The sequence below is a fragment of the Monodon monoceros genome, unplaced genomic scaffold (genome assembly GCF_005190385.1).
Source record: "Monodon monoceros isolate NGI ecotype Baffin Bay Population unplaced genomic scaffold, NGI_Narwhal_1 Super_Scaffold_11, whole genome shotgun sequence".
Lineage (NCBI taxonomy): Eukaryota > Metazoa > Chordata > Mammalia > Artiodactyla > Monodontidae > Monodon > Monodon monoceros.
The window spans coordinates 9,142,973-9,167,307 of record NW_021703767.1 but is presented as its reverse complement, the minus strand read 5'-3'; the positions used below and the strand labels follow the sequence as shown (position 1 = coordinate 9,167,307).

The following is a 24,335-nucleotide window of genomic DNA, read 5'->3' as shown; positions in this document are numbered from 1 at the left end:
ACTTACTTAGCAATACACGGCCCTAAGTAGCTTCTAAGCACTGTGTCCGTGGTGAGCAGGCAACTCTCAGGCAATGAGATAATCATCTGGCCCTCCTTGCCAAAAAGAAAGGGAAGTTTAGGACATCCACGCTTTGCGAAGGACCTGAATGAGTCTTTAAAGTCCTTGATTCCACAATCATCTAATAGGAGCCCAGCAGAGCCCAACCACCGATGATCGAAGAGCCCTCAGGGGATGGGCTCCCCAGTTTAAGTCCGCAGATGCAGGCAAGGCTGCTCCCACGCCAGGGATAGATACTACATCCCCAGCAAGAATTAAAGGTTAATTGTGTGACTGACACCCACCACCAGTCAATCTTCCACCAGAAAGGAATGTGGAAACACTCTGACAACTCGAATCATATTATCCCTTCATTTTCTGACACCAGGAAATAGTGCTACCTATAGGCAACAGACAGAAACCACGCCAAAAAATTCTTCCAGTGAAATCCATGTGTCCAGTGACTATTCCCAGCAATGGCCTACTCGCCATATAACCTGCGCCAAGTGGCTAAAGAAAGAAGGGCAGCCCCCCCAGCACAAGGGTCTCATTTGACCACCTGCCAAAGTATAGTTTTCAGTTTCTCCCACTGAGACAGAAACATAGAAAGAAAAATCAAGACGTCAAGGAAGAGACATCAGAAAGAAAGCACTAAGAAGCCAGATATAAGATCCTGCTTTCATCATAACTGGCATCTAAGTTGGTTAAACATCACAGCCAGGGCTTCCCTGGTGGCGCAGTGGTTGAGAGTCCACCTGCCGATGCAGGGGACACGGGTTTGTGTCCCGGTGTGGGAAGATCCCACATGCCGCGGAGTGGCTGGGCCCGTGAGCCATGGCCAATGAGCCTGCGCGTTCGGAGCCTGTGCTCCGCAATGGGAGAGGCCGCAACGGTGAGAGGCCCGTGTGCCACAAAAAAAAAAAAAAAAAATCACAGCCAAAAATCTCCTGGGTTCAATTTCTGGTCTCCTCATCTGTGATTCAAGATTGAGTTGGGATGGTCACTACAGTCCCTTCCTGCTCTGACATCCCATGACTTTCTGATTTAAAAAAAGGCACTTAATAAAATGCTCTATGTCTTGACTGGGGTAAATGTCTTCATCATCAAAACTCATCAAACTGGACACTTTAAATCTGTGCATTTCACTATGTGTAGAATACATCTCAATTTTCAAAAAGTTTTCACAAAAAAGCCACATTTGAAAGTACATGTAAAGCAACTGCCAATTATCATTTCATGATCTTAACAAAAACTACCCATAGCCACTGCTGTATTCATGAGAGGTATACTTCTCCCCCCAAATTCTGCTACAGAATGAAGTCATATACCTCCCCTCAAAAAGAAAACTACTGCACAACAGTGTTAATGTACTTAATACTACTGAACTGCACACTTAAAAAGGGTTAAGATAGTAAATTTTATGTTGTGTAAATTTTACCACAATTTTAAATGTTTAATTAAAAAAATTAAGATAGCATAATAGAATTATAACATTAAAAGCTACCATTCTTTAGGCTAAAGATATATACACAGCTGGGTTTTTTTATAAATTAAATTAAGGAAGTAAAAATAAATTAGAACAATTTTGAAACAGAAAATTAAGATTACAAATAAATTAAGGAATTAATTTCTAGCTTTACAGAAAACTGTGCGTTAGGTACCCTTTAAGTAGCACAGAAGAACTAAAACAGACCTTGGGGAGCATCCGCATGACTTACCTCCTGCTTTCCGGGTGAGAAGACAGAAGCCAGGAGGGTTAGCAGCCTGCTGGGCTGCCGGGCGTGCTTACTATGGATGCTCAGATTCGAGCAGCTCCCTTCCAGCCCCAGCCCATCCCCAGCGCGTTTACAGTAATGATCCGATTTACAAACCCTGCTGCGGCACAGACTGCTGGCCGCCCCCCCAACGCGCTCCCTGCTCCTGCTCCCCATGCAGTCCCACCTGAAGGGTGCGGCTCGCGGCAGCTGGGGGCTCGCGGCAGCTGGGAGCTGGCGGCAGCTGGGAGATGGCGGCAGCTGGGAGCTGGAATTTCCGGGGTGAGGGGAAGCCTGCCCTTCCTCACCCCTTGCGCCGTCCTGCTGCTCGAGCTCCTGGAGCTGCACCCTGGAGCTGAGGGTGTGGGGCTCCCTCTCAGAACATGGATAAGAGCTGGACGGAGCCCGAGAGACCAGCACACCAGCCCAGGTCTGCCCGTCCACGCTTGTTCACGTGACGGCACGAGACACTTGCGCTCTGTTACCTTGGGTTTGTCTCTTATACGCTGCAAACTTAATTCTAACTGACAGAACTGTATTCAAAACTATACATTAGGGCTTCCCTGGTGGCGCAGTGGTTGAGAGTGTGCCTGCCAATGCAGGGGACACGGGTTCATGCCCTGGTCTGGGAAGATCCCACATGCCGCGGAGCGGCTGGGCCCGTGAGCCATGGCCACTGAGCCTGCGCGTCCGGAGCCTGTGCTCCGCCACTGGAGAGGCCACAACAGTGAGAGGCCCATGTACCGCAAAAAAAAAAAAAAGAAAAAAAAAACTATACATTAAGTAAAAAAAAAAAATAATCTGTATGTCTAAAATATTTTTAATTCACTTGATTGAACCACAAAAACAAAGCAGCAAAATCTACTTTGGGTTTCAAGATAAGAGAGAAATTCTCACCCGTAGGGATGTTTTGCTCATCAGCCCTCTTCCTGTACCTAGGAATGCAAAGACAGAAAAAGGGTAAATCCTACTCTTTCTTCAAGGTCTTAGAGATACTATTTTGCATAAAAGATGTGGATGAACTTCAAAATTACACAAAGCTGAAGCTGAGTGTCTCGCATCCTTTGACTCCCAGGGGAACCAAAGGATCAAGAAGCTATTCTGGGGCTTCCCTGGTGGTGCAGTGGTTAAGAATCTGCCTGCCAATGCAGGGGACACGGGTTCGAGCCCTGGTCCGGGAAGATCCCACATGCCGGGGAGCAACTAAGCCCGTGAGCCACAACTACTGAGCCTGTGCTCTAGAGCCCACGAGCCACAACTACTGAGCCCACGTGCCACAACTACTAAAGCCCATGCGCCTAGAGCCCATGCTCCGCAACAAGAGAAGCCACTGCAATGAGAAGCCCATGCACTGCAACGAAGAGTAGCCCCCGCTCACCACAACTAGAGAAAGCCCGTGCTCAGCAACAAAGACCCAATGCAGCCAAAAATAAATAAATTTTTTTTTAAAAAAGAAGCCGTTCTGGAAAATGGCCCAACCTCCTTTTGGGTTTATAATCTTGAAGGGCAAAGGCAGCTTCAGAGTCAACACCTAAAGATCATCACCTTTAGGCTGCTGGGTCTCTTACAGGAAACTTGAGGCTGGATTCTCTCCCCTGGAGCTCACCAGCCGGCGTGGAGCCTAACCCTAACGCCCACCCAACCTCAGAGGCTGGACCCACAGGCCACTTTTACCCACTGCCAGACCCGGCCTTCCCCAGTAATGATCTCGAGTCTTTAACCGAATGACCAGTAAAGCTCACTCAGGTCCCTCAAAGCCTGAGGCCTACCCCCTCCCCACCCCAGCCAGGCAGCCATTAGCCACGCTCTCCGTGACCTGACGAGCTCAGCAGGGTAGATCCAGGGCCAGCTGCTCCCCGTGAGCCAAGGCCTTGGCCAGAGCACACTCACAACGCTAACCTCCGCAGCAGCTCTGTCAACGCCACCAACAGGCAGACGTCCACCCCTCTGTGCCCAAGGCTGCCCTCCTGCAACAGTCAGATGACAGCTTTTCCGGCAGCGATGGGCACGATATGTATGACCTGTAACTATCACACGGAGTCTCTCTAGTCATCTTCTCAAATCCACAGTTGTTGACTTTTTTCTCTCAGCTAGGAGGGTATATAATTCAGCAAAGGTCAATGCCTGCGGGACTAGTGGAAGCTGCAGGTTCCTGGAGGAAATTCCCGCCTCGAGTCCCGTCCGGTATCTGGCAAGTTTGATATGATGAGTTATCTCCCTACCCAGAAGCGTCTGTCTGCTCAAACACATGGTTTTGGTTTTAAGAACTTACTTAATTTCTTCTGTGTGTCCCACTGTGGAGTTAATCCCCGTGGGCCAGAACCCTTCCTAAAATCAATTACTAATGAAAGGACTTTTTTCTGTGGGGTCATCTTTTAAAAAAATTCATGTGCTGGGCTTCCCTGGTGGCGCAGTGGTTGAGAGTCCGCCTGCCGATGCAGGGGACACGGGTTCGTGCCCCAGTCCGGGGGGATTCCACGTGCCGCGGAGCGGCTGGGCCCGTGAGCCATGGCTGCTGGGCCTGCGCGTCTGGAGCCTGTGCTCCGCGGCGGGAGAGGCCACAGTGGTGAGAGGCCTGTGTACCGCAAAAAAAAAAAAAAAAAAAATTCATGTGCTAATTTAAGTGGAAATTTCTCTTCGAGCACACATGAACAGAACTTGGCATGTCAAATAAATCCGGAAGATACTTTACCTATATGTCTACAATATAGTATTCAGTAGATCAGAAAGCAGATCACAGTAACCTGCACTTACTAAGGCAAGGTAGCAAGTGGCCATGAGGATCTTATTACAGACTTCTCCCTGCCTTATAATTTCTGCTACCATCCATCTACCCGGGAGGCCCCGATTTGGACAGTGCTTTTAGCATTAAAAGGAAATACTAGGGTCAGCTCCCAAAGCATAAATCAGGTCAGAGTCTAAAGACTGAATCCTGCTTGCAACTTGGGAGCCTTGCCACAAACCAGGACTAACTCCCCAGAATTCTGTACATTCTGACAGACTCCCATCAGCATGCTCTCCTATCATACACTGATTAAGAGCTGAAGATATAGAAAGCACTTAGGGAAGGTGTTGCAGACCGCATGCTTGTGTCCCCCCAAATTCATATGTTGATTTCTCAGCCCCCAGTGAGATGGCTTTAGAAGGTAGGGCCTCTGGTAAGTGGCTAGGTCATAAGGGTGGAGCCCTCATGAATGGGATTCGTGCTCTTATAAGAAGAGACAAGAGAGCCTGCTCCAGCTCCCAGCTCTCCACCACGTGAGGACAACAAGAAGATGTCAATTTGCAAAGCAGGAATCGGTCCTCGCTAGACACTGAATCTGCCCACACCATGATCTTAGACTTCCCAGCCTCCAGAACTGTGAGAAATAAATGACTGTTTTAAGCCACCCAGTCCATGGTAATTTGCTATGGCAGCCCGAGCTAAGGCAGAAGGTTCCCTGACCCCAGAACTGTAAGTACTGGGTTCTGATCACTGCCAAACCACTTTGCTTTAGCTCCTCCAAGACCATGAATCTGGAGGTGGGCCCAGAGAAAGTTGCTCCTACTTTTAAAACTGCTAACTCTTCACTGCTCCAAACCATAGACAGATTACTTATTTTCAGGCATTCAACTGAAACCATATGCCAATTCCCGCTTGACAATTTTAAACCTACCCTTCTTAAGGCAAAGTGACACCCGAGGAGTAGGCAGGCCTTAGGCACAGCAAGTCCACTCCTGACACTACTTTCCCTTGATCATCTCATAAAGAACTCCATCCAGTAAAATCTAAGAGTATGGTTTTTACTGACCGTTCCTTGACACACAAAAACAGAAAGTTAAACATTCTGTTAGAGGCTGATAAATATGGTTCACCATCATAAAGAAGGAGCAATCCTAATAGAAGTTGGTTCAAATCAAGTATTTTAGCCCAAAGTCATCATGTATAACTGACACATAGGGAACAACTTTACACACATCGCCTCACTGGACCAGGGGCACACATGGTAAACCATTTATCTTGGGTGATATATAAGGAAGTTAGTTTGCTCAAAGTTAAATTACCTAATGGGTACCTGAATTCATTTTAATCGCCAAGGGAAGCATTCAGAGGCATATGATCTAAATATTCTTCAAAGTGAAATGTCTGCACCTGCCCTGTGATACAGAACTTCAAGGCCCTCAGCACATAACTGTCTCTGTGCTACAGCAGATCTGTAGCACAGAGACAGGTGGTCCTCTCTGTGGTTACCTCAAGCCCACTTGTGGACAGAGCTGGGTCGCCTTGTATGCAGGCACAAGCCCATAACAAGCTGCCCAACTTCTGTGAGAGAATGTTCCGGAAGAGAATGTTAACCCAAACTCCATGACAAGCTCCTCAATTTTCAGAAAACAATGTTAATCCAACCTTCACAACAAGCTCCTCACCTTCCAGAAGAGAATGTTCACCCACCCCTGTTCAGGTGACTGTGGACGCCAGGGCCACACAGGGGCTCCTCCTCCAACACTTGGGGGGCAATACCGCTGAGGCCTCCCTAAGGGCTCCTCTCCTGGAGCCACCCCCAGGGACCAAGCACCTCTGCTGGTTCTCTGGAACCCCTCCCCTTAGAAAACTACGGTGATGCTCCTGAGCTAAGGGATAATCCCATCAGCCTGCATGGCTTGAAAATCCCATGCAATCACCATAAACAGGTTGATGGGGACACCAGTCCCCACATTACACAATGTCCTCCCAGAAAAGCCCAGTGAAGATGTTTCCCTCAGGTCTAAGTTCCAGAAATGCCTGTACTTCTGATGAGTAAACAATGCAGCTGGGTTTACAGAACACTAAGATTCAGCTAAGTGACCACATACATTGGGCTGCTGGAAAGATGAGTCAAATTTGTAGCTCACCTCTGACAGGGGTATGAAATTTCATAATCATGGCTTTTATGTGTTATCCTTATCCCTGCCTTCGTCTTATTTTTCTATTCTCATTTCCCTTTTCTAACTTTTAATTTTATTTCACCATTTTGGAATTTCTCTCCACAAGCCACTTAAACTCATTTTTAGAATAAGGTCAAGTAAATATTACACCTACAAGGCAGGAAGGCTGCCACACAACAGAAGATGTTAGATATTTTTTGTCGGGTTGAGGAGATGATATGCCCCCAGAGAGAATACAGCCCACCTGCAAGAATCACCCCTGCTTTCCTACCACCTGGGCCCACATGTCTCTCGTGTGAGAGTTGAATGTCAGACCTTACCTGGAAAACGAGCAGGTATTAAGTTTGTATCTTCAAACTTCCTATCTTTCAGCCACTTCTTAAGCTCTATAAATTCAGGCTTGTAGCTCTCATTCACTAATCAAGAGAGGAAAGAAAAACTGGTGATTAAAATCACTATATAATCAGATCACCATTTAAAAAGTAAATCTCTGATGAACTGTCTCAGACAGTCATATCATAAAAGGGAATAAATTTTAAAACATGCACAAATAATGTAAACTAAAATAGAAAAACCACAAGATCATCTCAAAGATGCAGGAAAAGCATTGGATAAAATCTGACACTCATTCCTGATAAATACTCCCAGCAAACAAGGATAGAAGGGAACCTCCTCAACACGACAAAAAATATCTAACAAAAAACCTACAGCTGACATACTTAAAGATGAAAAACTACGTGCTTTCCCCCTAAGATCAGAAACAGAAGAAGGATGTTTGTTCTCCCCACTACTACTCAACACTACACTGGTCCTTGCCAGTGCAAAAAGCAAAGAAAAATAAATAAAAGGCATCTATTATGGGTTGAACTGTGTACCCCAAAATTCATATGTTGAAATCCTAACCCTCAGTACCTCAGGATACGACCTTATTTAGAGATAGGGTCTTTACAGAGGTAACCAAGTTAAAATGAGGTCATCAGGGTGGACCTGGATCCAGTATGACTGGCGTCCTTATAATAAGGGAAATTTTGACAAAGAACAGAGGGAAGATGATAGAAGAAACACAGGGAGAAGACAGCCAACAACAAAGCCAAAAAGAGAGGCCTAGAACAGACCCTTCTCTCACAGCTCTCAGAAGGAACCAATCCTGCTAACACATGCTTTATAGATGAATCCTCAGGGCATTACTGAAAGTGAAATAAGCCATTCACAAAAAGACAAATACTGTATGATTCCACTTACATGAGGTATCTAGAATAGCCAAGTTCATAGAAACAAAAAGTAGAGTGGTAGCTGCCAGGGGCTAGGGGGAGAGGGGAATGAGGAGTTATTATTTAATGGGTATAGAGTTCCAGTTTTGCAAGATGAAGAGAATTCTGGAGACTGGTTGTACAACAATGTGAATGTACTGAACACTACTGAACTACACTTAAAAATTGTTAAAATGGTAAATTTTATGTTACATGTAATTTTACTACAATTAAAAATTTTTTTAATTTTTTTAAGATCTCAAATCAATAATCTGAACAAATGGAGAGATACATCTTACTTATGGGTTGGAAGATTCAATACTGTTAAGAAGTCAAGTTCTCCCCAGATTGATCTATAGATTCAATACAATCCAAATCAAAATGTAAGCAGGCTTTTTTGTAGAAATTGACAAGATGATTCTAAAATTCATATGGAAATGCAAAGAACCTAGAATAGCCAAAACCACTTCGAAATACTGATTTCAAAACTTTTTATTACTATAAAGCTACAGTAACTAAGACTGTGTGATACTGTCATCAAGACAGACAACGAAATCGATGGAACAGAAAAGAAAGTCTAAAACAGACCCACACATATGTGGATAACTGGCTTTTCACAAAATGCAAAGGCAATTCCGAGGAGAAAGGACAGTTTTTTCAATAAATATTGCTGGAACAATTGAAGTAAACAAATCATGGAATATTATCAGCAATAAAAAAGAATGACCTGTTGATACACACAACAGAGAATTATCTCAAAATAATTATGCTGAGTAAAAGAAGGCAGAGAAAAAAGAATGCATACTATATGATTAAAGAAAACTATAAAACAAACAAATCAATAGTGAAAGAAATCAGATCAGTGGTTGCCTGAAGATGGAGGCAGGGGGGGTTCAAAGAGCGCAAGATGAAAGGATTACAAAGGGAAACAAGGAAACTTCTTGGGGTGATGAATATGTTCATACCTTGATTTCGATAATGGCTTACTGTGTGTATACGTATGTCAAAATCTATCAAATTATACACTTTAAATATGTGACATTCATTGTATGTCAATTATACTTCAATGAAAGTGTTTTCCAAAAAAATACATGATCCAAAATCTAAGGCTGCTAAAATACGTTATCACAACCTAGAGAACAGAGTTTACAGCAAGAACATTTAATAAGCAACTACTACACTCCCAGCACTATTAACCACTGTGGAGAGCGTTCAACATGTTCCTCCCCCTCAAAAAGTTAACACTTTAGTTGGGGAAACAAGACTTCCATGAAAAACAACTGGAAAACCACAGCTCCTGAAGAATAATACCCAATAAGCATGATAACCCAGTGACGTTAGTGAGAACTGTAAATGGCATTACCAAAAACATAAGATCTCAACTCAGCCTCGAAGGTTAGAGAGAAACTGAACAAGAAGGGAGAAGGGAAGAAAGATGTTTTGGCTGAAGAAGGACCTTGAGGAATGGCAGAGGTGGCAATGTGGGAGGTGTGTTCAGGAAATGGTGAGCGGAGAACATACTGCCAACACAGGGAGTGGGGCGGGGGAGCCACTTAGAAAGGCAGTTGATGTCAGGCAGGAATTCAGAGAGCACACAAAGAGAATGAGGGGGACTTCCCTGGCAGTCCAGTAGTTAAAACTCTGTGCTCCCAATGCAGGGGGCACGGGTTCGATCCCTAGCTGGGGAAGATCCTGCATGCCGTGTGGCACGGCCCAAAAAAAAAAAAGAGAGAGAGAGAATGAGGATCCTGGAGGCTCCTATACCAAAAAGGCTACATCCCTTAAGAAAGTTAGACTGACAGTGACAAGTGGAACAACCAGCAGGGAAGAAAACAAGAATGTGGTGAGCCAGCCAAGAGCTGGCTGAAGTCATCTCTGGGTAGAACAGAGAGGGAGAAGTGAACCTAAGAAAGGCCAGGTGAGAGTTAGTAGGACATGGGCTCCAGAGAGCAAAGAAGGATACATAGTCAAAGATTACCTCCATGGTGCTGACATGCTGGGGGTCAGCTAGGAGGAGTGCTATTAATTTTTATGAAAAATAACAACTGCATTTATGTAGTACTCTCCAGTGGTCCAAGCACTTTCACATACGGTATCTCGTTCAGACTGGGTTACACTGAACTTGAAGTGATAAATTTACATCCAAATATTAATATCCTTTAGGTAGCTAGAGGTCAGCAGAGAGGTCAGGACCAGAAACAGAAACCTGGGAGTCATCCCCAAAGAAGACATAGTTGAAGCAATATATCTGTATTTCTACAAGCGTTTAAAAGAATATAATGGCACTATTTAAAAGAATATTTTTTAAGAAGTATTCTCTATGAACACTGCTCATGGGCTTCCCTGCTGGCGCAGTGGTTAAGAATCCGCCTGCCAATGCAGGGGACAAGGGTTCGGGCCCCGGCCCGGGAAGATCCCACATGCCGCGGAGTAACTAAGTCCGTGCACCACAACTACTGAGCCTGCACTCTGAGCCCGCGAGCCACAACTACTGAAGCCCGCGCGCCTAGAGCCCGTGCTCCGCAACAAGAGAAGCCACTGCAGTGAGAAGCCGCGCTCCGCCGCAACTAGCCCACGCGCAGCAACGAAGACCCAATGCAGCTAAAAATAAATAAATAAAAAATAAATAAATTTAACATTGCTCGTGTGCCTCTGAGAAAAGCTATGTGTTAATAGCAATCAACAAAGGATTCCTTTTTTTCATCACTGGCACCAAAAGAATCAAAACTGTACCTCCTCTTGATTCAGAACTTGTGAAGAGTTTTCGTCTTCTGATTCGGCTTGTTCTTCCACCTCCGTTCCTCATACTAAAACTGCAGTTTCTGCTTAATTGCCCAATCTAAAATAAAAAGCATTATCTCTGCCTTTCTTTCCAGCTGTATGATAATCACTGTTGATTGTACCTATAAAGATTTAAATATACAAATGTAACTATTTAGTAAACCATTTCTCTAAAGCGTTTTTGTATATAAATTGTTTATACTCTGAGCTAAATCATGCGCAGTAATGGAATGCCCATTATATTGGTCCCTCTAAAACAGTTTTATCTTGAGGTCCTATTACATGCTGATTAATCATAGAAATCCTCATAACTGATTTCATAATTGTGTGCTTTGGTGACGTGTACATCAACAACAATCAACACTTACTAAGCACCAACCTATCTGTACTTTGAATAAACAGTAGTCCTGAAGCCCCCATCTGCTAGGAAGTCTTAGAGAAAAAAACCAAATCCTCTTTCAGCGTGAAGTAAATAATGATTTGTCCTTAAAACCAGCATCCTGAAATAAATATAAACTAAGCGGGGGTTTGCCGCAGATTAGGGAGAAAATGAGAGCCAAGAGAACAGACAAAACAAAGAGATAAGAAAATCTAAAATGACTACAGTTTCTATACGTTACTTCCTCGGAAATATAAAAATGAAGTCTATTAAACACACCAGCATGATCAGATAATGGAGTGGCCTACTATATGAAGCCATTAATAGCAAGTATGCGCTAAGATGTAAAAATGTCCAAGATATATTACATGAAAAAATAAAGTTGCAGAACAAATTCAATGATCCCTTATGAGTTTGATACTGTGCACATTTTCTATTTATAAAACAAGAGGCTTTAAGGAAGGATATTAAAAAATATGCACGGGGAGGGGACTTTTACTATTACTTCTGTATCCTCCTAGTCTGTGCCTTATGTATGTATGAGTACATAAGTGACATAATATGAATATTACTTAAGTGCATATATATGTGCATTTTAACCATACCACTGTTTTTTTTAAAACCACTAAAAGCTACCGAACTGAAATTAATAACAAGACACGAACTCCAAGCCCTATTACTATCCCACCCCAGCACTGGAAGGTTCACTATTTGATCGACCCGAAGTTGGCAAGTCCGGTCCCAGGGCCACCGGCGGCTCCTCCCCTCGGGGTCCCCAGTGCCCCGCCCGCGCACGGGCCGAGACGCGACCACACTGACCCCCGGCCCTGCCGCGCGCGGGTCCCGGGGTCCGGCGAGCGAGCTGTGCACGTGGCGCCAAGGCGACAGCACGGCTGGCCGCACTGTCCTCGCCCCCAGTCCTCAGCCCCTAGACGTGAAGCCGCCCCACAGCTGCGACACACCCTGCCCCTCCCCCGGCCCCTCCGTTTTCCGGCCGCCGGGTTGGCTGGGCAGGGGGCGAGCTCAGACCCCGACCAGTTACAAACTCCCGACCTTAGGGTCCTTCGCGCCTGCACAGCGGCTTCTCGGGTCGACATTCGCTAAATGAACGATTCCCAGATGACGGGGGGAGGGGTCCTGTAATGAGCAGCAGCATGCCAGGCCTGGCGGGGGTAGGCCATCCGAACTCAGATCTCTTTTCGAGCCTCCAAAATTAAAGTATATGGAAAGCTCCGGCAGGAGCAGGTTCCCGTTACCTGGGCAACGGTAGGCCCAGCCCCGGAAGTCGACCCGCTCACCTTGGCACAGCTTTAAGATGGCGGTGGGCGGGCCCACGTGGAAACCCAGAACAGCGCGCCAGATGCTCGCTAGTTAAAGTAGCGAGCCACAGCAGCAGGGGGAGGGATAGAGCGCCGCCAGGCCCGCCTCGAGTCCAAACTGACCCACGCTCTCAGTCCCCAGGCGGAGCCCTCTTTCCGCCGCGGGCCTCAGCCTCTCGGCGTGCGCATGCGCATTGTGTTCCGGAGGCGCCACCGCCAAAACCGGCTGGGGTCAGAGCGCCCCAAAGCTGGACCGGTGCGCCGGGGGGAAGAAAACCCTGTGGTCCGTGGACCGGGAACTGCGCTCTGAAAAGCCGACCTACGCAGTCCTTCCGTACCACCAGAGAAGGAACCGCCAAGTGCGCGCATCCCAGAGCAGACTCCACCCCGCGCCTTGGCCCGCCAGCTTCCGCCTCGCCTCTGGGCCTCGCAATCCCGGACCTTCCCCCGCTTCCTGCCCGAAGTTGCCTCGACCCCGCCCTGCCTCGGGTCGCAGTCTGCCCTGAGCCAGTTGCAGGGCAGCCCACCCCCACTTCACCCTGCTGTCCCTGTTGGCGGACGTGTCCCAGGATCAGCCTAACAGGAAAATTCCAGTCGTTTATGTAAATACGCCTCCCTACAGGAGATGGGGCTCAATCTCTGCCCCACCCACTCCACCTTGATTATCTCTTGCTTCCAAGACAGCCCAGCATGGAAAGGAGGGAAAAGTAACTTTACAGTGGAGAAACTTGGCAGACACTGCCTTGGCCAAGTGATAAGGGTTAGCATATCAGTAATAAGTTATGTTGATTGCGAAGTTCCCAGCTATAGGAAGGGTACTTTACCTAACATTTGGAGATGTTACTCTCCAAAACCCATAACTCTAGATCTGTAACAAAGAACAACCTGGCTCTATATTGGATCTATTCCTTTAACTCTAACGGTTGTGTTGTTGCCTGTGCTTAATCATGCTGGCTCTGCACCTTTGTGTTACCAAACGGAGAAAGAACGTTGTCCACAGCCTGAAATACACATAATAGTCCTTCCACAAGGCTCTGCCTCCCAGGCTTGCATTTTAAAGGCATAACACTTTTCATTTGTATAGAGATTAAAAAGCTGCAGAACTTGTTGGAGGTTTACGAGAACATCATGTCCAGACCAACCGTGGACGGCTGCAAGAACAAAGGATTATCACACTCCTCTGAGTCTGGCCAGTACCAAGGGATCTGCAACAACCAGCCACAACCCCTCCTTTTGGTATAAAAGAAGCCTGAATTCTAACTCAGGAAAGATGGTTCCTTAGGACACTAGTCCGCCAGCTTCTCCGTCTGCTGGCTTTCCAAATCGTCACTATTCCTTGCCTCAACACATCGTGTCTCAATTCATTGACCTGTCATGCACCAAGCGGTACAAGCTTGGACTCAGTAACAGTTCTTCCTTGAGAATAACATGAGACAAACCCACAAACACCTGACCAGTACAACCGGCCCTCTGTATCCACATCCGTGGATTCAACCAACTGCAAGTCCAAAAATATTAGGAAAAAAAATTTCAGAAAGTTCCAAAAAGCAAAACTTGAACTTGCCACACACCTGCAACTACTTACATAGCATTTACATTGTATTAGGCATTATAAGTAATCTAGGGATAATTTAAAGTATATGGGAGAATGTACCTAGGTTATGCAAATAGTAGACCATTTTATTTGAGGAACTTGAGCATCCCAGGTTGTTCGTATCCACGGGGGGTCCTGGATAACAAGGGACGACTGTACTCCTCAAAGCCGTCAAAGTTTGTGAAAAGCAAGTAAACTCTGAGAATCTGTCATAAACCAGAGGAAACTAAGGAGACATGACAGTTAAATGTAATGTGGTATTCTGGAGAGAACCTTGGACTAGAAAAGGGATATTAGAGGGAAAAACCAGTGAAAGCCGCATAAAGCATAGAGCTTAGTTAATACTGTTCCAGGGTTATTTCTTAGTTATAACAAATTACCATCATAGTGTTTGTTACCAAACTGAACTTGGGTCCACTCACCCACAGCAAAACCAATTTCTGACAAGTCGTGAAGGAAAGTACAGCATTTATTGCAGGGTCCAGCAAGGAGTACAGGCAGCTCATGCTCAGAAGACCTGAACTCCTCAATGGTTTTCAGGGGAGCGTTTTTAAAGGCAACATTTGATGGTGAGGGCTGCAGAGTTCATGACTTTCTTCCGATTGTTTGGTGGTGAGGTAACAGGGTGGTGTTTCAGGAATCTCAGTCATCAACTTTGTGGTTCCAGCCAGTCTGGGGTCTGGTGCTTGTGCTCAGCATGTAGTCACCATCCTCCACCTCTGGGGGTGGGGATGAGGTCTTAGTTCCCAAAGAACAATTCAAAGATATCCATCAAGTTGTTACGTACATACCTTGGGGAGAACTAGGACTCTGTTTTATCACTGAACTATTGTCGTTAGTTTTCTTATTTAACTGCTTTTCCTTTCTTTCTGCATTCCCTCACTTCCCTAATTAGTAACTGCATGTGCCTGCTCCTTGGAACCCAGGGAAGACCTAGGAGACTAAAACCTTTTACTGCAAACAAGAAACAGGGGACATGGAGGAGCTTTTGTACGTGAGAGTGCCTCACAGTGTCCCACTCAGTTTCAATAGTCAGATGTTAATAATAGGGGAAATTTGATGTGGAGTATATGGGAATTTTCAGTACTGCATTTGCAACTTTTCAATAAATCCATTCTAAAATTTAAAGTTTATTGAAAAGCAAAGGGGGGCTGGAAATAGATGGTTCCAGATTTGGACCCATGAGTCAGTGATGTCATTAAAAATCAAAGCTCTTCCTAATTTTCCACAATACCATCCTTAGGGAGTTGGCTAACCTCTTAGTTTGTTTCCTTATGATCTCAAGATAGTTGCTGCAGCTCCAGGCATCACATTCTCATTACAAATGCATTCAAGACAGAAGAAAAGGGGTAGATAAAACAGGTATTTTCCCTTTATGAGGGAGAAAAATCATGTATACTCCCATTTTCTAGAGGGGAATTGACAAAGATTCTCTTCTTGACCAAGCTCTAGCCAGTCTCTTCCAAGCCCTGTTTTCAGCTAGGCCTCAGCCTGGGCCTATAAAACCTACTGACTCGGCACTAATGATTTCATCCACTCCCCCACCAACCCCCATGTTAAAAGACTTAAACACTAACATAGTTTCTAATAGCTCAAGGCTGTATCACTAGGATGACCTTATTTCCCCCTTAATGAGCTCCAGGCTGCCAGAAGAATTTACTATTTGTTCTAGCCAACACCTGACAAGAGGTCCTTTACTACCCTTTCTTAGAGCATTTACTAAAAAAGGACTTAAAATTTGTGACTTCTTCCTCTGTCCATTTGCAATATATATGTATCTCCTACAACTCAGGACCTGAGTCTTTCTTTCTCAAGGATCTGAAAGCCATTCCTTCGAAATGTAATTATCAGATAGGATAGGACCTCTGTCTCCCAGTCTCTTTATAGCCCTGATGGGCATTTACACTCACCAGGCCTTTATAATTTTCCCCTGACTCTACCCAAGGCCCTCCATTCCCCCTGCCTACTCCCTCAACTTCCCTTTAAAACATCCAGTCACCTCTGTACAAATCCAAGTTGAGTTCAGTTCATGCTGGACACTCTTCCCTACTACATTATAATACTGATTAAAATCTGTCCTTACCACTTGAGGGAAGGTAAGTTGGTGCAGCCACTGTAGAAAACAGCACTGTATTTCACAAACTTATGCAGAGTTAAAGTTAATCTTATTGTTAGGTTTGTGGTCAATTACCTATATCCAGTACTTCTGGGTTACCTTGGTGGATTTCTGCACTCCAGGGCTCTAATTGGAAGGCCCTTAGGCCACAACTGATATTACTAGAGGGGACTCCCTCACTTGGCCAGTTAATAATACCTGCTCTGACCCTGGCCATAAATATGAATTTTTCTTTTAGGGTCACTCAAGCTCAATCAGAACCACCAACTGAATCACAGTAGAAAACCTCCTCAGTTACAGGATGGATTTATGTGGTTAACACCAGGCTTTGGTCATTTAAGTTTAAAGACTCCTTTATGTTAGAAACAATAAAAGCATACTAAGGATAACCAGCCTAGTAACACTAGAAAATTGGGCTGGGTGCCTTATGAACAATGCCAATATATCATCTCCCTTAAAGGTAAGGATTGATATGGAACACGACCAGAGATCGTGTTCCCTGGTTATTAGTTTTGTTTTTTGCAACTGATTGGAAAAATCCCTTGAAATTGCAACGTAATTGGAGACTATCTAAAATATAGCTGTTCAAGAGAAATTTTTGCACTAATGGAAAGAAATATGTGAACTGTCCGATACAGCAGTCACTAACACGTGACTATTCAGCACTTGAAACGCAGCTAAAGCAACTAAAGAACTAACTTTAATTGTATTATTTTGATTAAAATTACATTTAAATAGCCACTAGTAGCTCGTGGATACCATAAGAGTGTGGACAAAGAATGTTGCCTGCCATTTCAGTAAACAAAGGATCAAGCCATCAGCCATGGCAGCGGACTGCGCTGGTGCACACTGAAGGGAATTCAGGATGGAGAAAAACAGGATACTGGCTCTAGATGGTTCAGGTGCACATCAAAGGAATAATTTCAATAAGCCCAGACTCTTGCATCTTCCCATACACTGAAAAGTGCTAAATTCATTAACTTGAGATGTCTGGTTTTCTTTAATTAGCAGTAATTGATGTTCCGACTACCTGGGTTGTTTTTATGTTTTGTTTTGTTTTGTTTTTGCAAAAACTCCTACATATCCTGGCTCCTCCATTACCTCTTCAGAACAGTCCCTCAGCTATCTGAGAGGCTATATCCCAAGGCTTAAGTCCCCTAGGTTGTGCATTTCCTTTCAGTCGACAAGAGACAGCACAGAAATGAAAATGATCTTTTCCTGTTTTAAGTGGTAAATAGTAAGGAAGAAATTTAATTTCCCACCACTGAGCTAATTTATGAACTTTCTGAGGATCCATTTCCTCGCTTGAAAATGGAGATGCATCCTGATGAGTTATTTTGAGTGTGAGAAAGGGCTGCAAAGCCCCTTTGCACCTGTACACTTCAGGACCTGCATACAGGTAACCTGACAACCCTGGAAGTATCTAGTGAGGTAACCCTATGATGATTCAGTAAACACTCCCCACTAACACGTGAGAATCATTCAAGGATAGGGCAGTAGCTTGGCTTTCACATACTTACGGGAGGAAGCAACACACACTTGATCCCTACCATGTTCTCCCAACTTATTCCACAACTCTAGGTTACAAAGACTTCAGTTCGAGAGATATTTTTCAAACACCAGGAAAAACAAAGTCTGCACAAATGACCCATTTCTTCAAGCGCAACCGCGAAGAGTTGAACATCCGGATGAAAAGGAGGAGAACAGAGGATAGGGTTCAGTTTAAACATAGGCAACACAGCTAATCAAAACGATTCTCTGATGCCAGGCAGGCAGTCGCCAGCAGCGACTGTTCAGCAGGACTGTCCTGCAAATTTGCCTGATGGCCCTTCTCTACGTTCCCTGCACCGCTGGGAGGGCGCCGGCGATCCCAGCCCTGAAGGGGCGGAGCCTGCGCCTGCGCTTGCGCGCTCAGCCTGGCCGCTCCGGGCGTGGGACCTTCAGGTGTGCGCTCTGCAAGCTCCAGCTTCTGCGCAGACACTCTGACGCGCCGCGCCGTTGGGAAAGCACAACGGGCTCGGCTCTCCACTCAAGGGCACCGCACACCCAGCACCCGGCTATGTCGTCCTGCGCCCGCGTGGCGCTGGTCACCGGGGCCAACAAGGGCATCGGCTTCGCCATCGTGCGTGACCTCTGCCGGCAGTTTCCGGGGGACGTGGTCCTCACGGCGCGGAACACAGCACGGGGTCAGGCGGCCGTGCAGCAGCTGCAGGCCGAGGGCCTGAGCCCGCGCTTCCACCAGCTGGACATCGATGACCTGCAGAGCATCCGCGCCCTGCGCGACTTCCTGCTCAAGGAGTACGGGGGCCTCGACGTGCTGGTCAACAACGCGGGCATCGCCTTCAAGAGTAAGGGGCTGGGTGCTCCCAGGCGAGGCGTTCACCGCCGAGCATCTGCATCCGGGATGGGCCGTATCTGTCGGGGAATCGCTGCGGTGGGGCTTCTCCCGCCTGTGGGGTCCAGAATGACTCCCTAGGGACCGAGAAGGGAAGGGGGGAGGGGTGCAGCGAGAGCGGAGTCTGCAGGGAATTGGATGCTTTCTACCCATAGGGAACTTTGCTTCTTTGGCTCGAATCCTGGGGACCTTTTCTAGATTGCCCCACAGCTTCTTTCTGATTGGACTTTGGGGCAGTTGGGTTAATTTTTAATGCATTTTGAAATAAACAAGAAAATTGCAAAAACTGATGCACAGAGATCCCGTGTGTGTGCACCCTTTGGGCACCCCCCCCGCAGTGGTGCCATCTTACAAAACCATAGGCATTATCAAGCCCTGAAATTCACACTGGCACAATACTACTAACTAGACACTACTTTTACACAAAATTCAACAGATTTCACATGCACTGTTTTCTTTATATCTTCCTATAGAATGTTACTTGAGGGCTTCCCTGGTGGCGCAGTGGTTGAGAATCCGCCTGCTAATGCAGGAGACACGGGTTCGAGCCCTGGTCCGGGAGGATCCCACGTGCCGCGGAGCAGCTAGGCCCGTGCGCCACAACTGCTGAGCCTGTGCTCTAGAGCCCGCGAGCCACAACTATTATTAAAAAAAAAAAAAAAAAAATGAATGTTACTTGATGGCTACTATTTATTCACTCAACTTTTCTTTTCTCCTAAAAGCCATTGATTCCACACCGTTTCATATTCAAGCAGAAGTGACTATGAAAACAAACTTCTTTGGTACCCAAGATGTGTGCACAGAGCTACTGCCTCTAATAAAACCCCGAGGTGAGTCTGATGAAGAGCCCAAACTGCAATGTTTCTGGCAAGATCTGGGCCTGCCTGCCTCTGGTCTCATCTACAGGCCCCCCACCTCTCCTGCTCAGCTACACTGGGCTCCACCTGTGTCACCATCCGGCCAGGTGCCCTGAGGCCTCAGGTTCCTCTAAACACTGCCCAGGTCATTGGTGCTGTCTATCCAGCTGCTCTTTGCACATCTGGCTCTTTCTTTTTCCCATCTTAGCCCAAAGGTCTCCTCTGAAAGGCTCTTGATTTGCTCCATGCCCCCCACAGGCGGCATTCCCTTAGGAATCCATCTCAGGCCTTCTCTCCTCTGACCCCCTCTCAGAGTGATCTTACTCAGGCTAGTGGAGTCTCTACTCCCACCAGTTCATTAGGCCTCACTCAAATCTGTCACCTGCCTAGAACATTCCCAGAGCTCCAGGCACACATTGTGTCTTCTTGCCTCTCCATCTTAACCTGATTCCCATCCTTCCTCCCCTGAATCCCCCCATCTAAAACAAATATTTCCAAAGACTCGTCCTTTCCCCAAATCATCTTGGCCACTGATCCCATCATCCACCCACCAGGATCCTGGAGGTCACCACGCCTGCCCGCTTACTGCCATTTACCAGATCCTAAGACACTTCCTACTGATTTTCTTCCCAGGCCTTCACCCCCATCCCAGCTCTACAAACGGGCCCTCAGCTGTCATTTCTAGACAATTGTAAACTCTCCTAAGGGTCTCTCCCTGCTTCTTGAGTCCTTTGCTTCCTGGGCGTTCTCTATACTCTGCATGCCCAAAAATCCTTCAGGAGTGAAGTCCAGGCCCTTAGCATGACTTGTAGGGATCTCCGTAATCCGACCTGCCGAACTCCAGGTCCATTTTAACTGCCCTTCAATCTGCTCAATGTTTCAAACAAAACAAACTCTCATGTTCCTTTGGGTTAAACTACTATAATACTTACCCCCAAAGTAATGGGCCAGGAGGGGAACCACCACCCATTAAACATACCAAATAAGACAAGCACATACTTTTAGAAAGGTTAAGAGGCGTGGCTGGAGATTTAGTACATGCATTTACACTCAGCTTCTGCCCTGTTTCCCCATCCTGTCCTCCTGGAAAGTTCTTCTAAGAATTGGTTCACTAGGACCTAAAAAGTCAGCTCTTTAGAGTGTCACCTGATTCCTCCACTCGTCCCAACACTTGCGGGCTGCAGTGGAGTTCCCTGTGTCAGCCGCACATGCTGAATTCCTCTTGACCTCATGCTGAGGACCTCTGGCCCACCACTCCTCTTACTTAGCTGGGCTGTTTCTTGCTGTGTCTGGGCTTCGTCCAGAAGGAGGAATGAGTACCCTCCAGATGTGCTAAGACAGCCTCTGTTTAACAGTTCGTCTTGCCTCACGAAAGCTAGAGTAAATGGAACTTTAAATACATGCTATATTCTCAGTATGAACTTGCCTGTTGAAATAGGAGAATTCTTGTTTTGTTGGGGAAAAGCTACAGCAGTTCATGTTATCATGACTTAATTGAGCGTGTGATTCTCTTCTGGGTCTACAGTCTCACCTAGTTGGGAGGAGAGGGCTCCAGGTGGCTGGCTCTAATCCCTGGGGATCCAGTCAGTGGGAGGGGCTGGCATGGAACACAGTGGGAAGATGAAACAGCCACATCCAGGAGTTTATCACCTCGAGAGAACTTTGGATCTCCTGGTCAAGCTTCCCTGACACGGGTTAGTATTTTCACCGCTGATTCTAGACTTCCTGAGGTAGACTAGTTAACACAGAATAAAAAAGGTTGTCATTTGATTACTGATTATAACCATCCTAGAAGAAGTTAACAGTATTTCTCTGTCTACTGTCCAGGTTGAAGACCCATGAAATAAATAATGTCAAGGCCCTTTTTTTTTTTGCAATACGCGGGCCTCTCACTGTTGTGGCCTCTCCCCTTGCGGAGCACAGGCTCCGGACGTGCAGGCTCAGCGGCCATGGCTCACGGGCCCAGCCGCTCCGCAGCACGTGGGATCTTCCCGGACCGGGGCACGAACCCGTGTCCCCTGCATTAGCAGGCGGACTCTCAACCACTGCGCCACCAGGGAAGCCCGAGGCCCTTTTATTGATAGTAATATAGCTGCCTTTCCTGTTTACCAGTTAACCATTCTGACTTCCGCTCCTGCAGGCTTTTTTTCTTTCTTTATGCCTTTCTATATTTTGCATTTTTAATTCATGAAATATGTGTTATTTTTGTTGTGAGAGAGGCTTGGTCATGTTTTTGAGAGCGAAATAAATTATCCTAAATATAGCATCTCTGAATGGTGCTTACTGCAACATTTGGACAAATTGGTTCTATTCTATCTTAAGGACAATGTCATTTCTATTAATTTACTAGTTGCTTCTTACTCTTTACATGTTCTAGATTAGAAGGAGGACATGGAATAATCGACCCGTTTCAAAAATGTGTTCATCTTAGAAGAATGCCCGGAAGATTAATATGGCAATTTCTCTAAATCAGTTTATGTATTTCAGAGAATCATTGAATGGGAGTCCTAATGCCATCTACTAATTTATTTGTTGATGTTTTCTGAACTTCCAGACCTTTAGTGGGATAGACATCAAAGCTAACTGACCATGGTAGCATGACATGCCATTTCTGTTGCCACATATTTTCCCCATGGAAAAAAAGGGTTTAACATTTTTGTCCATGCCTGGTAATTTTTGGTTGGAAACGGGACATTGCAGAATTTTATAGCTACTCTTGCTATTAGACCCTACTTCCCACGGGCTTGTGGTTGTTATTTGCTTATTTGTTCAGTGACTGGCTACATTATTTTTTGAAGTTGAGTCTCCGCCCTCCTCCCCTCGCAGTGTGAAGTTTCTGATGTTTCATCTCGGAAAGTACAGCCTAGCAGAGACGCACAGTCACGCTGGGATTACTGTGGGTTTAGCAGAACTCTCTTTTGCTGTCTTTTTCCTGCACCACACCCAGCTGTTAAGCTCCACTACTTGCTGGCCGATTACTCCACTGTTTTTAACAAGGCACAGCATAAATTGCTTCACAGATGGATCTCCATCCAATTAAATTCAGGCTCTTTTGAAAGGGTAGTTTTGGTGCTCTGTTCTGAACCGAGAAGGGCTCTTACCCTTATCTTTCTCTAGTTTTCTCTGGCAAACTTGCTGACTTACATGATTTAGTTTATATTTCTAACAAAGCTACCAATCTCCTAATTGCTTTTCAGCACAACTTCCATTGTTTTTGAGAGTGCCCTTAGGGTCGAACTTCCCCACACTCTTTCAAATGAAATCACATCCTTTTGGGAGAGCTCTCGGTTTTTATGTCCTGACTCTTTCTCCCTCTTGTGCAAAATCTCTAAGCCACAGGTCTGAAGATAGAGGCAGGGATGATGACACTTCTCTTTGTGACACTCCTGCTTTAGGAGCTAGGAGGGAAGAGAAGCAGTGGTCTCTGGTCTTGTCAGCTTGCCTCTCTTTGCGTGATACTTCTGCCTTACAAACAGGCTGGGGAAAGGGCAGTCTGGGCCCCAGTATTCTCAGGATGTCCAGCCCAAGGTAGAGCCTTTGTCCCACAAGTGAGGGCTGGGTCACCTCCTAAATGCACTTGCCAGGAACTGAACCTCTGCAACAGCTAGCTGAGGAGCAGCATGAGACGTGCTGATGTCCTACCCATCTTGGGAAGATACAATAGTCTTGTGTTCTCGGTTGCACCATCCTAGAGTGAAGTTTCCATTGTTATGGCCAGAAAGGGGGAAAGGAAGGAGCAGGTCATGGTTGAAGTACCACAGAACAGACTCTGTTCTTACCTGAGTTGTTGGAGATATTCGGGAATAAAAGTTTCTTCATTTGCTGTATGCCCTCAGGACCATTAGCAGAGACTTTAAATAGTTAAGTTTTTAAAATAATTTTCACAAGTTGTTCTGGGTAGTAGATTCACAGAATTCTTCCCGTTGTCATTACTTATTTCTTGAGTTTAAGTGAAATAGTTCATTCCTGTAATTTTCAAAATAATTATGTGTAATTTTTAAAAACATTAGAAATAACAGATTGTTACTTATAATAATAAAACAGATAAAACCCAGTGAGTAACCCCCTCCCAAAATACGTTCTCTTCCTTCCCTAATGTCCTCTGACAAGAGGACATGAGGACATAAATCCTGTCCCGAATTTGGCATTCACTGTTCTTGTGCTCACCTTTCTATGTAATGACTTGTGTTGTATTTTAGGCAGAGTGGTGAATGTGTCTAGCTTTGTGAGCGTCAGCTCTCTTAAAAAATGCAGCCCCGAACTGCAGCAGAAGTTTCGAAGTGAGACCATCACAGAGGAGGAGCTGGTGGGGCTCATGAACAAGTTTGTGGAAGACACAAAGAACGGGGTGCACAGGAAGGAGGGCTGGCCTGAGACCGCATATGGGGTGACGAAAATCGGCGTCACGGTCCTGTCCAGAATCCAAGCCAGGAAACTGAGTGAGCAGAGAGGAGGGGACAAGATCCTCCTGAATGCCTGCTGCCCAGGGTGGGTGAGAACTGACATGGCGGGACCCACAGCCACCAAAAGCCCAGAAGAAGGAGCAGAGACCCCCGTGTACTTGGCCCTTTTGCCCTCGGATGCTGAGGGGCCTCACGGACAGTTTGTTTCCGAGAAAAAAGTTGTGCAATGGTAAGCTCACTCACAGGTCCCCCCATGGGCCCGATTATGTTCCTGTCCCGATTTCACGGGAAGGACACTTACACTGTCAAAAATATCCCTATGCAAAACAAGAAAGAAAAGAATCAGAATATCCCTATCAGGTCCTCACTGGGAAATGGCTACTAATTCTGTGAAGCCGTTTGTTTCCTTCTGTGATCCCAGGGGAGGAAAAGTGGGGTGGATGACAAATAATAAATAAAAGTCAATAGATGAATAAATAGTTCTTTATAAACGTCCATTTATGCAGACTCTTCAAGGCTGAACCAGCTCAGTTACTCATAATT

At 45.9% G+C, this 24,335-nt stretch overlaps 2 protein-coding genes across 17 annotated transcripts in view; one reads left to right on the top strand and one right to left on the bottom strand.

The window, feature by feature from the left end:
• Positions 1-12,800, bottom strand: part of SETD4 (SET domain containing 4) — a 409,208-nt gene extending 396,408 nt beyond the window's left edge. For 13 of the 16 annotated variants that reach the window (XM_029213923.1, XM_029213919.1, XM_029213922.1 and 10 more), the window contains exons 1-5: positions 12,162-12,360; positions 10,682-10,851; positions 7,019-7,114; positions 2,691-2,728; positions 7-95 (exon numbers count right to left, since the gene is read on the bottom strand). In XM_029213923.1, the coding sequence (XP_029069756.1) occupies positions 7-95; positions 2,691-2,728; positions 7,019-7,114; positions 10,682-10,754 (296 nt within the window). In that variant the 5' untranslated portion in view covers positions 10,755-10,851; positions 12,162-12,360. Of the gene's footprint in view, positions 1-6; positions 96-2,690; positions 2,729-7,018; positions 7,115-10,681; positions 10,852-12,161; positions 12,361-12,406 lie in introns of those variants that run through there. The other 3 variants (XM_029213928.1, XM_029213933.1, XM_029213931.1) reach the window with 3 other exon arrangements.
• A 5,159-nt stretch (positions 12,801-17,959) lies between these two features.
• LOC114891212 (carbonyl reductase [NADPH] 1) lies at positions 17,960-24,119 on the top strand. Its single transcript, XM_029215377.1, has 3 exons — positions 17,960-18,485; positions 19,255-19,362; positions 23,589-24,119. The coding sequence occupies exons 1-3, from the start codon at positions 17,960-17,962 to the stop codon at positions 24,023-24,025; spliced, it is 1,071 nt and encodes a 356-aa protein (XP_029071210.1). The 3' UTR covers positions 24,026-24,119.
• The last annotated feature ends 216 nt before the right edge of the window (positions 24,120-24,335 follow it).